This window comes from Cherax quadricarinatus, chromosome 6 (genome assembly GCF_038502225.1).
Source record: "Cherax quadricarinatus isolate ZL_2023a chromosome 6, ASM3850222v1, whole genome shotgun sequence".
NCBI classification, from domain to species: Eukaryota; Metazoa; Arthropoda; class Malacostraca; order Decapoda; family Parastacidae; genus Cherax; species Cherax quadricarinatus.
In genome coordinates this window covers 23,173,197-23,188,931 of record NC_091297.1, presented here as the reverse complement: position 1 = coordinate 23,188,931, position 15,735 = coordinate 23,173,197, and the positions used below count along the sequence as shown (strand labels likewise).

Sequence of the window (15,735 nt, the reverse complement as noted above, 5' to 3'; positions counted from 1 at the left end):
AAGGAGATATAATTAAAATCCTGAGGATGTTGAATCAAGTAAATCCAGAAATAGCGGTTTTAAATTAGATAAATTTAGAATTACGAAGGACGTAGGTAAGTATTGCTTTTTAAAGAGTTGTCGATTCATGGAACAATCTGCCGAATAGGGTAATAGAGGCTAAAAGCTTGGGTAGCTTTCAGAAGAGATTTGGCAAATATATGGGTTCGATTATTAAATGAGTTACTGTAACAAATTCTTGGGTAGCTTAGGAAAAAAGGCTGGACAAATATGTAGGTCTGCTGCAGAGTTGCTTCATTTCTATGTTCTGTTCCTCTTATATATGTTGTGGCGAATAAACCGAACCAGAAAGAATGTTTTCAGCCGATTTCCCAAAATGAAAGTTGGTTTTTACAATAAATCTTCGGGATTTTTTCTAAACACAACGAAAAAATATATATTATTGATTTTAATATTAAATAAATTTCAACCGACCTATGATATATATAAAAGAATTTAACAAAACAAAACAAAAAAAAAATACGTTAAATTAGGTTAGGTGAGGTTTCTAAATTAGATATTGACCAAAAACAAAATAATTTTTTTTTAACTTTGTCAGTTATTTTTAATTAACAATGATATAATTTTTTATTTTGTTTATATCTATTAATAAGTAATTTTCTTGAAAAGTCTAATTTTTAAGGGAGTTAGGCCAGTTTAGTATATCATATATATATATATATATATATATATATATATATATATATATATATATATATATATATATATATATATATATATATATATATATATATATATATATATATTGTAGGTAGTAGGTTGGTAGACAGCAACCACCCAGGGAGGTACTACCGTCCTGCCAGGTGAGTGTAAAACGAAAGCCTGTAACTGTTTTACATGATGGTAGGATTGCTGGTGCCTTTTGTCTGACTCATAAATATGCAAGATTACAGGTACCGTCTTGCTACTTCTACTTACACTTATGTCACACTACACATACATGTACATGTTTAGTTATGGTTTAGAAAGACACGTAAGCAAACACTATAACATATTTATTAGAAAACGTTTCGGTCCTGGGACTTTGATCACTTCTAATATACAGAGGTAGAAAGACATTATATATATAGGCGGAGAGTGAGATGTGACGCACGTGACCTGAGGAATGTCATAAGAACATAAGAATGGAGGAACACTGTAGAAGGCCTACTGGCCCATGATGAGGACGGGTAGACGATGAAATCATGCGACTCCTGTGTTGTTGGGTTGGTGCAGGAGTCACATGATTTCATCGTCTACCCGTCCTCATCATAGGTAGAGGTTGTTTTGATAAGGACCTGCCTCGCATGGGCCAGTAGGCCTTCTACAGTGTTCCTCCATTCTTATGTTCTTATGACATTCCTCAGGTCACGTGCGTCACATCTCACTCTCCGCCTATATATATAATGTCTTTCTACCTCTGTATATTAGAAGTGATCAAGGTCCCAGGACCGAAACGTTTTCTAATAAATATGTTATAGTGTTTGCTTATGTGTCTTTCTAAACCAACTTGTCGGTATTTATTACCAAGGTTTATACCATGTTTAGTTATACACACTCATCTGAGTTTTCTTTGATTTTATCTTAATAGTTCTTGGTCTTATTACTTTTCCTTTTATATCCATGGGGAAGTGGAATAAGAATCTTTCCTCCGTAAGCCATGCGTGTTGTAAAAGTCAACTAAAATGCCGGGAACAATGGGCTAGTAACCCTTTTTCCTGTAAAAATCGCTAAAAAGAATAATAAGAAGAAAATTGCCAAAGTGGGAAGTCTGAATGTGCGAGGATGTTGTGCGAATAATAAGAAAGAGATGATTGTGGATGTTATGAATGAGAAGAAGCTGGATGTCCTGGATTTAAATGAAACAAAGCTGAAGGGGGTGGGTGAGTTTCAGTGGAGAGGAATAAATGGGATTAGGTCAGGGGTTTCAAAAAGAGTTAGAGCTAAAGATGGAGTAGCAACAATGTTGAAGGATAAGTTATGGCAGAAAAAGAGGGACTATAAATGTATTAATTCAAGGACTATGTGGAGTAAAATTAAGGTTGGATGTAAAAAGTGGGTTATAGAAAGCGTATATGCACCTGGAGAAGAGAGAAGTGTAGAGGAGAGAGAGAGATTTTGGGAAATGTTGAGTGAATGTGTGGGGAGTTTTGAACAAAGTGTGAGAGTAATGGTGGTTGGGGATTTCAATGCTAAAGTGGGAAAAAATGTTGTGGAGGGAGTAGTGGGTAAATTTGGGGTGCCAGGGGTAAATGTAAATGGGGAGCCTTTAATTGAGCTATGTGTAGAAAGAGATTTGGTAATAAGTAATACATATTTTATGAAGAAGTGGTTAAATAAATATACAAGGTCTGAACGTAATGAAATTAGTTTGTTAGATTATGTATTGGTGGATAAAAGGTTGATGGATAGGCTCCGGGATGTATACGTTTATAGAGGGGCAACTGATATATCGGATCATTATTTAGTTGTAGCTACAGTTAGAGTAAGAGGTAGATGGAAAAAGAGAAAAACGGCAACAACAAGCAAGAGGAAGGTGAAAGTGTATAAACTAAGGCAGGAGGAAGTTCGGGTGATTTATAAGCAGCTATTGGCAGAAAGGTGGACTGGTGCAAGTACGAGTAGTGGGAGGGGGTTGAAGAGGGTTGGAATAGTTTTAAAAATGCAGTATTAGAATGTGGGGCAGAAATTTGTGGTTATAGGAGGGTGGGTGCAGGAGGAAAGAGGAGTGATAGGTGGAATGATGAAGTAAAGGGTGTGAAAAAAGAGAAGAAATTAGCTTATGAGAGGTTTTTACAAAGCAGAAGTGTTATAAGAAGAGAAGAGTATATGGAGAGTAAAAGAATGGTGAAGACAGTGGTGAGAGAGTGCAAAAGGAGGGCAGATAATAGAGAGAGGCACTGCCAAGAAATTTTAATGAAAATAAGAAAAAAATTTGGAGTGAGTTAAACAAGTTAAGAAAGCCTAGAGAACGAATGGATTTGTCAGTTAAAAACAGAGTAGGGTAGTTAGTAGATGGTGAGATGGAGGTTTTGGGTAGATGGCGAGAATATTTTGAGGAACTTTTAAATGTCGACGAAGAAAGGGAGTGTGGGGGAGGTGCGTGAGGCATTACGTAGAATGAAAGGGGGTAAAGCAGCTGGAACTGATGGGATCATGACAGAAATGTTAAAAGCAGGGGGGGATATAGTGTTGGAGTTGTTGTTATTTTTGTTTAATAAATGTATGAAAGAGGGGAAGGTACCTAGGGATTGGCTGAGAGCATGTATAGTCCCTTTATATGAAGGGGAGGGGGATAAAAAATATTGTAAAAATTATAGAGGAACAAGTTTACTGAGTATACCAGGAAAAGTGTACGGTAGGGTTATAATTGAAAGAATCACAGGTAAGACAGAATGTATGATTGCGGATGAGCAAGGAGGCTTCAGAGTGGGTAGGGGAAGTGTAGATCAAGTGTTTACATTGAAGCATATATGTGAACAGTATTTAGATAAAGGTAGGGAAGTTTTTATTGCATTTATGGACTTAGAAAAGGCATATGATAGAGTGGATAGGGGAGCAATGTGGCAGATGTTGCAAGTATATGGAATAGGTGGTAAGTTACTAAATGCTGTAAAGAGCTTTTATGAGGATAGTGAGGCTCAGGTTAGGGTGTGTAGAAGAGAGGGAGAATACTTCCCAGTAAAAGTAGGTCTTAGACAGGGATGTGTAATGTCACCATGGTTGTTTAATTTATTTACAGATGGGGTTGTAAAAGAAGTAAATGCTAGGGTGTTTGGGAGAGGGGTGGGATTAAATTATGGGGAATCAAACACAAAAATGGGAATTGACACAGTTGCTTTTTGCTGATGATGCCGTGCTTATGGGAGATTCTAAAGAAAAATTGCAAAGGTTAATGGATGAGTTTGGCAATGTGTGTAAAGGTAGAAAGTTGAAAGTGAACATAGAAAAGAGTAAGGTGATGAGGGTATCAAATGATTTAGATAAAGAAAAATTAGATATCAAATTGGGGAGGAGTATGGAAGAAGTGAATGTTTTTAGATACTTGGGAGTTGACGTGTCGGCGGATGGATTTATGAAGGATGAGGTTAATCATAGAATTGATGAGGGAAAAAGAGGTGAGTGGTGCATTCAGATATATGTGGAGACAAAAAACGTTATCTATGGAAGCAAAGAAGGGAATGTATTTAAGCATAGTAGTACCAACACTTATATGGGTGTGAAGCTTGGGTTGTGAATGCAGCAGCGAGGAGGCGGTTGGAGGCAGTGGAGATGTCCTGTCTAAGGGCAATGTGTGGTGTAAATATTATGCAGAAAACTCGGAGTGTGGAAATTAGGAGGTGTGGAGTTAATAAAAGTATTAGTCAGAGGGCAGAAGAGGGGTTGTTGAGGTGGTTTGGTCATTTAGAGAGAATGGATCAAAGTAGAATGACATGGAGAGCGTATAAATCTGTAGGAGAAGGAAGGCGGGATAGGGGTCGTCCTCGTAAAGGTTGGAAGGAAGGGGTAAGGGAGGTTTTGTCGGCGAGGGGCATGGACTTCCAACAGGCGTGCATGAGCGTGTTCGATAGGAGTGAATGGAGACGAATGGTATTTGGAACCTGACGATCTGTTGGAGTGTGAGCAGGGTAATATTTAGTGAAGGGATTCAGGGAAACCAGTTATTTTTATATAGCCGGAATTGAGTCCTGGAAATGGGAAGTACAGTGCCTGCACTCTAAAGGAGGGGTTCCTGGATATTAGCAGTTTGGTGGGATATGTTGTGTATCTTTATACGTATACGCTTCTAAACTGTTGTATTCTGAGCACCTCTGCAAAAACAGTGATAATGTGTGAATGAGGTGAAAGTGTTGAATGACGATGAAAGTATTTCCTTTTTAGGGATTTTCTTTATTTTTGGGTCACCCTGCCTCGGTGGGAGACGGCCGACTTGTTAATATATATATATATATATATATATATATATATATATATATATATATATATATATATAGATAGATAGATAGATAGATATATCTTTCTTTCTTTCAACACACCGGCCGTATCCCACCGAGGCGGGGTGGCCCAAAAGGAAAAACGAAAGTTTCTCCTTTTACATTTAGTAATATGTATATACAGGAGAAGAGGTTACTAGCCCCTTGCTCACGGCATTTTAGTCGCCGCTTATGGAGGAAGAATTCTGTTCCACTTCCCCATGGAGATAAGAAGAAATAAACAAGATTAAGAACTAAAAAGAAAATAGAAGAAAACAAGAGGGGTGTGTATATATATGCTCGTACATGTATGTGTAGTGTGACCTAAGTGTAAGTAGAAGTAACAAGACGTACCTGAAACCTTGCATGTTTATGAGACAAAAATGGGCACCAGCAATCCTACCATCATGTAAAACATTTACAGGCTTTCGTTTTACACTCACTTGGCAGGACGGTAGTACCTCCCTGGGCAGTTGCTGTCTACCAACCTACTACCTACAATATATATATATATATATATATATATATATATATATATATATATATATATATATATATATATATATATATATATATATATATATATATATATATATATATATGTCATTGTGAGTGTGTGTACTCACCTAATTGTACTCACCTAATTGTAGTTGCAGGGGCCGAGACTCGGTTCCTGCCCCGCCTCTTCACTGAACGCTACTAGGTCCTCTCTCTCCCTGCTCCATGAGCTTTATCATACCTCGTCTTAAAGCTATGTATGGTTCCTGCCTCCACTACATCGCTCGTCAGACTGTTCCACTTCCTGACCACTCTGTGACTGAAGAAATGTTTCCTAACGTCCCTGTGACTCATCTGAGTCTTCAACTTCCAAGAGTGACACCTTGTTTCTGTGTCCCCTCTCTGGAACATCTTGTCTCTGTCCACCTTGTTTATTCCACGCAGTATTTTGTATGTCGTTATCATGTCTTCCCTAACCCTCCTGTCCTCCAGTGTCGTCAGGCCGATTTCCCTCAACCTTTCTTCATAGGACATTCCCTTTAGCTCTGGAACTAACCTTATCGCAAACCTTTGCACTTTCTCTAATTTCTTAACGTGCTTGACCCCGTGCTGATTCCAAACTGGTGCTGCATACTCCAGTATGGACCTGACGTACACGGTGTACAGTGTCTTGACAGATTCCTTACCTAGGTATCGGAATGCTATTCTCAGGTTTGCCAGGCCCCCATATGCTGCAGCAGTTATCTGGTTGATGTGTGCTTCCGGAGACGTGCTCGGTTTTATTCTCAGGCCAAGATCTTTCTCCTTGAGCGAGGTTTGCAGTCGTTGGCCGCCTTGCCTATACTCTGTTCGCGGTCTTCTTTGCCCTTCTGCGCATTGGACAAATGTGACACCACCTACTACTGCTGCACCTCTCCTGCCATTCGGTTTATAAGCTGCTTCTCTGCTCATATGCCGTATTCAATTCAAGATTGATGGACTGACCACATCGACTCAAGGTTGAGGGACTGATTACCTCATTCTCCTCCTGTTCTTCAAGTTTATCCTTTGTATGGACTGATGAAGCCACTGTGTGGCGAAACGTTTCCTCAATGAAGATACCCAAGAGTTTCACATGTGTCTAATTTAACAACGTGTCGGTTCTTTGAACCATTCATCTAAAATTAAATCTCTTCTTCAGCTCCTCACATACCTCTTGTTCGTTTCGTGAGAGTTCCCCATCTTCTTTCCTCAGCCTGATCACCTGGTCTTTGACTGTTGTCTTTCTCCTAATGTGGCTATACAGCAGTTTCGGGTCAGACTTGACTTTTGATGCTATGTCGTTTTCATACTGTCGCTGGGCCTCCTTCCTTATCTGTGCATACTCGTTTCTTGCTCTTCGACTGATCTCCTTATTTTCCTGACTCCTTTGCCTTCTGTACCTCTTCCATTCTCTAATGCACTTAGTTTTGCCTCCCTATACCTTCGGGTATACCAAGGTCTCACTTTGGTCTTCCCATTAATTCTGTTGCCCTTGGGAACAAAGCTTTCCTCTGCCTCCTTGCATTTTGTTGTTACATTTTCCATCATTTCGTTCTCTGACTTTCCTACCAGCTCTCTATCCCACTGAACCTCCCGCAGGAAGTTCCTCATACCTGTGTAGTCCCCCCTTTTATAATTTGGCTTTTCCCAATCGACTCCTGTTACCCTCTCCACTTGCAGCTCTACTATGTAATCAAAACTCAGAACCACGTGATCGCTAGCTCCAAGGGGCCTCTCATATGTGGTGTCCCCAATGTCTGAACTGCTCAGGGTGAACACAAGGTCCTGTCTTGCTGGTTCATCCTCCCCTCTCTCTCTCTCTCTGGTAGTGTCCCTGACGTGTTGATGCATGAGGTTTTCCAGTACCACATCCATCATCTTGGCTCTCCATGTGTCAGAACCCCCGTGAGGCTCCAGGTTTTCCCAGTCGATCTCCCTATGGTTTAAATCGCCCATAACCAGTAACTTTGCTCTTCACGATTGAGCTCTTCGTGCCACCTCAGCCAGTGTGTCCACCATCACACTGTTGTTCTCTTGGCCTCCTGCAGTTCTGTGGTGAGTTATACATCACTGCAATTACTACCTTATGTTCCCCACACTGAATTGTAGCTACTATGTAGTCCCTTTCTCCAGTCTCGCTCACTCCTTTCATTTCCTCAAAACCCCATCGGATTTTAATGAGTAGTGCAACCCCTCCTCCCCCTCTGCTCCTTCTGTTTTTCCTCAGGATCTGATATCCCGGTGGGAAGACTGCGTCTGTTTTTGTCTCAGTGAGTTTCGTGTGTGCGTGTGTATGTGTGTGTACTCACCTATATACTCACCTATATGTGGTTGCAGGGGTCTCGAGTCATAGCTCCTAGCCCCGCCTCTTCACTAGCCGCTACTCGGTTACTCTTCCTGCTCCATGAGCTTAATCATACCACTTCTTAAAGCTATGTATGGATCCTGCCTCCACTACATCACTACCCAGGCTATTCCACTTCCTGACAGCTCTGTGACTGAAGAAATAATTCCTAACATCCCTGTGCTGTGTGTGTGTGTGTGTGTGTGTGTGTGTGTGTGTGTGTGTGTGTGTGTGTGTCGTGCCGAATGGGTAATACTTACGATTTTGCCTTAAATAGCAACGCTCTTCTTGCCGAATAAGGCAAGCGAAAATTTGTGTATGCATTAATTTCGCAAAAGTCATTCTCAATCTAACAAATAAAATATATTTCATCGTGTTTGTTTATTATTAAATTATTGTAAAATTATCTAATATATATTTAGTTCCACACCACACCACCGCATGTCCTTGGACCATAAGTAACACACCTAGCTTGGCTGGGTGCATGTTTCTTGTAGGATTGTGTGGTTCAGTGTGTTAATTAAGGCGTCCTGTGATTTTCGTTCACCACGAGGCAGGGACAAAACTACATGGGTTCGAATCTTCGGCTAGTCGCAGTGTTGTTATTGATTCAATGGCACTCATTCGTGGTCACAATAATAAATAAATATATATATATATATATATATATATATATATATATATATATATATATATTATATATTATATATTATATATGTTATATTATATATATATATATATATATATATATATATATATATATATATATATATATATATATATATATATATATTTATATTATATATATTATATTTATATATATATATGTTATATTATATATATATATATATATATATATATATATATATATATATATATATATATATATATATATATATATATATATATATATATATATATATATATATATATATATACGTACTGTTACAGTGGCGAATTGTTTATACATTTTTGTTCGTACAGGTACCTGGGAGTTAGCAGACAGTTGTGGGTCACAACCTGGGAGCGAAGGTGGCAGTGTACCATAGACACGAACAGGCAGTGAAATGAGCTGAGATAAGAATGCAGTTAATTAATAATATGTAAATTCAATTTTGTAAAAGAAAATCGGCATGATTAGTGAAAAATGGCCCTCCATGACACACTCACGGACGAGTAAGCACTACCGAGAGAAGAGTGGAGGAACCATCCATTTGACTGTCCTTGGGAGGATAATTAGGCACGGCAGGACTTTGCATTTGACTGAACTGATTCCTCATGGTCGAAGGACGCAATCACCGTAGCATCAGGGAGTATATAACTTGTCCCAGGAGAAGAATCTTTATACTGCCAGGAGAAGAGTACAGCCATGAAGACGTTTCTGGTGAGTACGAGATCTATTTGACGTTCTGATGAGCACAAGATGTATAAACTTATCTAATGAAGTTGGTATTGCAACAGAAAGTAATGTAAAATTAGTAATTAAATTTTAAAATAATCTCATTACCATTTGTTAAGCACTTAAAAGGAATGGCTCACGCTAAAGGGAGATACACGAGTATTTATCGTGCTTAGTGTCAATAGTGATCAGCAATACATAAAAACTGAATAAAAATAGTCAACGAAGTAACAAGGTGGATACATAACATGCTAAATTAATTCTAAAGAATCCTTAGGAAAAAAAAATGTTCTTGGCTCCTTCTCTAAATATGGGGCAATGTATACCATACAGGAGACTGAAACTCATGCTGACGTCTCTGACTGACTTGGATCATTAACTAGTTACACAGAAACACGAAAGGAGGCAGTATATATATATATATATATATATATATATATATATATATATATATATATATATATATATATATATATATATATATATATATATGTATACATATATATATATATATATATATTTATATATATATATATATATATATATATATATATATATATATATATATATATATATATACATACATATATATACTACTACTACTTCTATTGCGTCACTAACACTCCACTCTCTGATTCTTATGTCAGTACCACTACTTCCTTCTTACCGACACCTCTGCTGCTGTTGCACTACTACTACTTATACATACATACATATAATAAAACGAGCGGTGGTGGTAGTATAATTGTACGAGTGGTAGTAGTGGTAGAGGTAGCGGTAGTAGTGGTAGTAGTGGTAGAGGTAGCTGTAGTAGTGGTAGTAGTGGTAGAGGTAGCGGTAGTAGTGGTAGAGGTAGCAGTAGTAGTGGTAGTAGTGGTATTAGTGGTGGTAGCTGTAGTAGTGGTAGAGGTAGCAGTAGTAGTGGTAGTAGTGGTAGAGGTAGTGGTAGTAGTGGTAGTAGTGGTAGTAGTGGTAGAGGTAGCGGTAGTAGTGGTAGTAGTGGTAGAGGTAGCGGTAGTAGTGGTAGTAGTGGTAGAGGTAGCGGTAGTAGTGGTAGAGGTAGCGGTAGTAGTGGTAGTAGTGGTAGAGGTAGCGGTAGTAGTGGTAGAGGTAGCGGTAGTAGTGGTAGAGGTAGCGGTAGTAGAATAAGTAGTGCAACAGCAGCAGAGGCGGCAGTAAGAAAAGTGTAGTTTAGTGACGCGAGAATCAGAGAGGAGTGTTAGTGAAGCAACAGTAGTAGTAGTAGTAGTAGTAGTAGTAGTAGTAGTAGTAGTAGTAGTAGTAGTAGTAATAGTAGCAGTAGTAGTAGTAGTAGTAGTAGTAGTAGTAGTAGTAGTAGTAGTGGTGGTGGAGGTAGTCTAAGAAGACAGAGAGAAAAAGGAGCACAGTAGGAGAGTTCATGGCCCACGAGGGGAAAAATTATAGGACGGAACCCACCTAGGCAGAAGAATGGAAAGGCAAAAAAAAAATATATATGTAGACAAATAGAATAGTTAAGGTGAGGAGATAAAGTCCAGTCAACTGACGAGTATTTTTAAGTTCGGAGCATATGGAAAACGAAAACATCTACAGAGACAAAGCTAGGACTAAGATTCTATTAAGAAAGTTGTGTATAGGGGATGGTTCAAGAAGACGGCGTCTGTGAAGGCTAGATGAAGGCTAGACAGTTTTAGTGGAGGATCAGTCAGTAAGATGACTGTGATCTCTAACATGAAGGAAAAGAACATTATTAGTTTTGATAAGTCTAACACTTCTTTAGTACTCTTTAAGGCTGTCAGAATGAGAGCGGCCAGATTCTCCAAAGTACTGGAGAGAAGACGAGCAAAAAAGTGAACTAGACTCCGGTAGCATCAGTAGCAGGAGGAGAGGTACGAACTAGGTTCCTGCGAAGGGTATTAGTTAGGCGAAAATTAAAGAGCACAAGAGAAAGGTTAGATGTGCCGATACAAATAATGCTCTTGTTTGTCACGTTAGAGATTACAGTCATTATTTTAACAGGTACCCTGCTAAAACTGTCTACCCTTCATATGTATATATATATATATATATATATATATATATATATATATATATATATATATATATATATATATATATTTATATATATTTATATATATATATATGTCGTGCCGAATATGTAAAACTGGTCAATTAGCAAGAACTCATTTAAAATTAAGTACTTTTTGAATTTTTCTCTTATACGTTTAATGATATATTTTTTTCATTAATGTTAATGTAAAAAAAATTAATTTTGCACCAAAAGAATCTTAGAAAACTTACCTAACCTTATTATAACAAGAGCAATTTATTTTAGCCTAACCCAACTAAATATATTTTAATTACGTTTACAATAATTTAATACTAAACGAACACAATCAAATATATTTTTTTCGTTAGGTTCAGAATGATTTTGGCGAAATTATTGCATACACAAATTTTCACTTGTCCTATATGGCAAGATGAGCGTTGCTATTTAAGCCAAGATCGCAAGTTCTGCCTATTCGGCACGACATATATAATATATATAATGTGTATATATATATATATATATATATATATATATATATATATATATATATACATATATATATATATATATATATATATATATATATATATATATATATATATATATATATATATATATATATATATATATTAAGCAAGTAACAAACTGCACTAGCGGGGAATTGAACCCCCGAAACTTTAACACGCCACCTGAGTAGCCTGCCAAAATTCTGAGATGCCCTAGACCACTTCACTATCAGCGCCACATACATTAGGCGCACAGCACCACTGGACTTATGACATTGATTGTTAAGTCCTCTAGTGCATCTGGAAATTTTGTCTGGCTAGTCGGTTAGTAAGTAAGTCAGTAAGTTTATTCAAGTATACACAAATACAGTTACATAGAATTATCATACATAGCAGCATATGTGTAGAGAACCTGGGATAACCCAAAAAAGTCAGACAGAGTGACTTATTTCCATTGGGGTCCTTTTACCTTATTATAATATAAAGGTTATAATATTTTCTTATTATTCTATAATGAAAAAACATCTTATTATCATACTAAAAAGACTATCTACTACACGAGGGTCATTAAGACTATCTACAATACGAGGGTCATTACTAGGAATAAGGTAAAATTTACACGTATGTTAGCTAAAAAATAGAAAATCATTCCCCTCCCTTTCTGTAGCTACATTCATCAGACACCTTTTGGCACTCTTCTTGAACTGGTTCATGCTATGACTGGCTTTGACATGTGCAGGTAGTCTGTTCCATTCCTTTATTGCTGTACAATAAAAGGTGTTTGAACCCTGACCAATGACTGTGGGTACTACAAAGTTGTGCTCTCTCCCCCTAGTACTATGATTGCTTTGGTTCCCAACCTTGACAAAATTTACAGCAAGATATTCTGGACACTGTTCGTGAGCAATTTTATAAACATGATTTAGCTTCAGTTGTTTTACTCTGTCTTCAGCATTCAGCATATCCAACTGCTGTAATTCATCCTGGCCTACATGTTCTCTTGGTCCCAGCCTCAGGATGAATCTTACGATTGTGTTCTGGGTGATTTGCAGTCTATTTTTCAGTTTTTTTGTCAAGGCAGAGTACCATGAAGAGCAAGCATAATCCATATGGCATTGTATAAGGGCTAGACATAGGGTCCTGCGAGCCTCAGTAGGTAGACACTGTACTTGTCTATACAGGAACTTCAGTCTGGCATTCGCTTTCTTTACTACAGTGTTCCCTATCAATTCTCCTGACATGCATGGGTCAAAGGGGATTCCCAGATATTTTACTGATGAAACCAAAGTGATAAGGGACTGAGCTTGCTATCACCTGCAGCTCCACGAGCCCCTTTGGGGCGAGGCAGATGGCAGACCAGAGGCTTAGCTTCTCCCTACGAGCCCCGTGAGGGCGGGGACTGTGGTTAGGCCTGGGGACAGTTGGTCCCAAAGATGAGGGGGTACTTGTACCTCCTCCCATGGGAGACTCAGGTCTCGAGACACTCCCGAGATAGGGAGCCAAGGCCGGGTCACCACTACTTGGAAAAGACCCGGGCCGGGAGAATACCGGCGAATAAAAAAAAAAAAAAAAAAAAAAAAAGTGATGGGCTCCCCATTACACTGGACATTAAAATTATTTACCCTTCTCAGTTTATGTTTCGTGCCAAAGAGAATGGCTTCAGTTTTCCCGAGGTGTAATGATAGTTTGTTGTCTACTAACCATTTGCTGCAGGACTCCAGTTCCAGTGTTAAAAACATTAGCTATATCTTGTGGGTCTTTACCTGACACTAACAGAGCACTGTCATCTGCATACAGTAGGAGTTTGCACTTGACACTGATGGGCATCTCATTGACATAACATAAGAATAATAAGGGACCCAGAATACTACCTTGGGGGACTCCACATGTTATCGGCAGGGGTTCTGATTCCGTTTTGTTGATTTTGACTATTTGTCCCCTGTTGCTAAGGTAGGACTTAAGCCAGTCTACAGAACCTATACCAATAGCTTGAAGTTTCTTACATAATATATTGTGGTTAACAGTATCGAAGGCCTTTTGCAGGTCTAAGGTTACCATGCCTTTGAGGTTCCCCTTTGACATTTCGGTTCTCAGGTATTCCATCAGATTAAAGTATCGGGGGTTCGATTCCTGACCAGTGCAGTTTGTTATTAGCTTAAAACTAGTTGTTCGTAGATGCATTAATATGTATACTGCTCGCGTAACTGGTATTGCAAACGGGAAGATAATGAAATTAGTCCTGTAGCTTGCCCTAGCCACGTATGTGCCCTCATCAGGAGTGACATGTCCAGTGCTACTGGGCACCTGATATATGTGACACTCATGCTTAAGTGGTTTAGGGGGTCTCGGAATTTTGGCGGTCTTCTCGGGTAGCGTGTTAAGGTATTGGAGGTTCGATTCCCGACCAGTCCACTTTGTATTACTTCAACATTCTAGTTCTTTCCCATTTTTTTTGTGAACGAAGAACTGATCTTTTATGGTTTCAGTGGTTTGGTTAATGTAGTCTCAAATGTAACTTAAAGCTCAATTTTTGTATTCACATTCAAATAAGTAAAGAATAATAATCAATAATTAAAATTAGTGATGTGATGAAGCTATTTTTAAAGTCTATTTATTTTAGGGATTCAATAGCTGCTCAGCTACATTTTACGATGAAAATTTTCTGAAAAAAGGTGTCATCTTCGTACTAATTAAGAATGTTTTATCTTTGCAGATCATTCTTTTACTAGTTGCCCTGGCTACTGCTTGGAATAAAAAGCTTTTCAGGTTGTTTCCGGGTCCCATCACTTCACGCTATGGCTACGGATTAGGAACTCGAGGCTACGGATACAGAGGCTATGGACCAGTATATGGTGGCTACTCACCAGTATTCAAATTAAGACCACTAAACAAATTAGGATTCGGTCTTCCTCATTACATTGGCAAGCGGGAGACTGATTCCATACCCATAGTTAATGAAGAAGAGAAGAAACCCAAGAACCTGTATGCCCTAGGGTATCCATTTTACGGCGGATTTGGCAATGTGCCCTACGGCTATTTTAACAGGGGCTATGACTTTTACTACCCGTCTTTCAACACATACTATCCGTACTACTATGGTAGTAATTACCCCTGGTACAATTACTGATAGTTAGGTGTTAAAGAAGCCTAAAACTGCATACATAGTTGACAAGACCTCAAAGTCTGATGGAAAATCATCACTGCTACCAGAAGGTACATGAGGATGAAGGTTATCTTATATGTTTAAATTATTTTATGGCATGAGTTCAGAGTTCCTCATTCAGAGCGCCTTAGTATATGTATAAAAAAATAATGATTAGGTTTCTATATATTTCGAATCTGAATTCATATTTTTTGTTTAATGTAAACAAAACTATTTTTGCTGATCTTCCACAGTCAGTTTTATTTTGATTGAGCTATAATTTTGAATTCAAGACGAAAATCGTTTAAATCGTTATTGTTTGGCAATAACCAATTGGTTATCAATATACCTATATCATTTTCAAGTAGAAGGTTGGTTTTAGACAATTGGATATATAATTACTAGACACTGAGAAAAGAGACTTTTTTTACTCTTTCTATACCGTTTGTAATGTTGAACTTTATCGAGGTTCTGAGTTCCATTTGGGAAGCATTACTATACAGACAGTCGATCCCAGAGCTTGGACAAACTACTCATGACTGTTAATGTCCACACTGTGAGATCGACTGTCGGGGAACTGGCGCTTTCAAGATGGAATCAATTATCTCCATAAATACAAGCTTGGAATAAAAAATATAGATTTTAATGAATTCAGAAATGCTGAATACAGGCGAAAGCAGGATGTATATTAGACTAGTTATCAAACAGAAATCGTAATGAGTGATCAAGGTGATTTTTTTATGTCATTTAATACTTAACAATATTGAATGTTCTAATTTAATTT

At 38.0% G+C, this 15,735-nt stretch overlaps 1 protein-coding gene across 1 annotated transcript in view; it reads left to right on the top strand.

Annotated features, from left to right (window-relative positions):
• The first annotated feature begins 9,112 nt into the window (after positions 1-9,112).
• The window catches only part of LOC128693733 (uncharacterized), a 6,828-nt gene continuing 205 nt past the window's right edge, over positions 9,113-15,735 (top strand). The window contains exons 1-2 of the mRNA XM_053783570.2: positions 9,113-9,259; positions 14,523-15,735. The exon at positions 14,523-15,735 is cut by the window's right edge and continues 205 nt beyond it. Of these exons, the coding sequence (XP_053639545.2) occupies positions 9,245-9,259; positions 14,523-14,936 (429 nt within the window). The 5' untranslated portion in view covers positions 9,113-9,244 and the 3' untranslated portion in view covers positions 14,937-15,735. The remainder of the gene's footprint in view (positions 9,260-14,522) is intronic.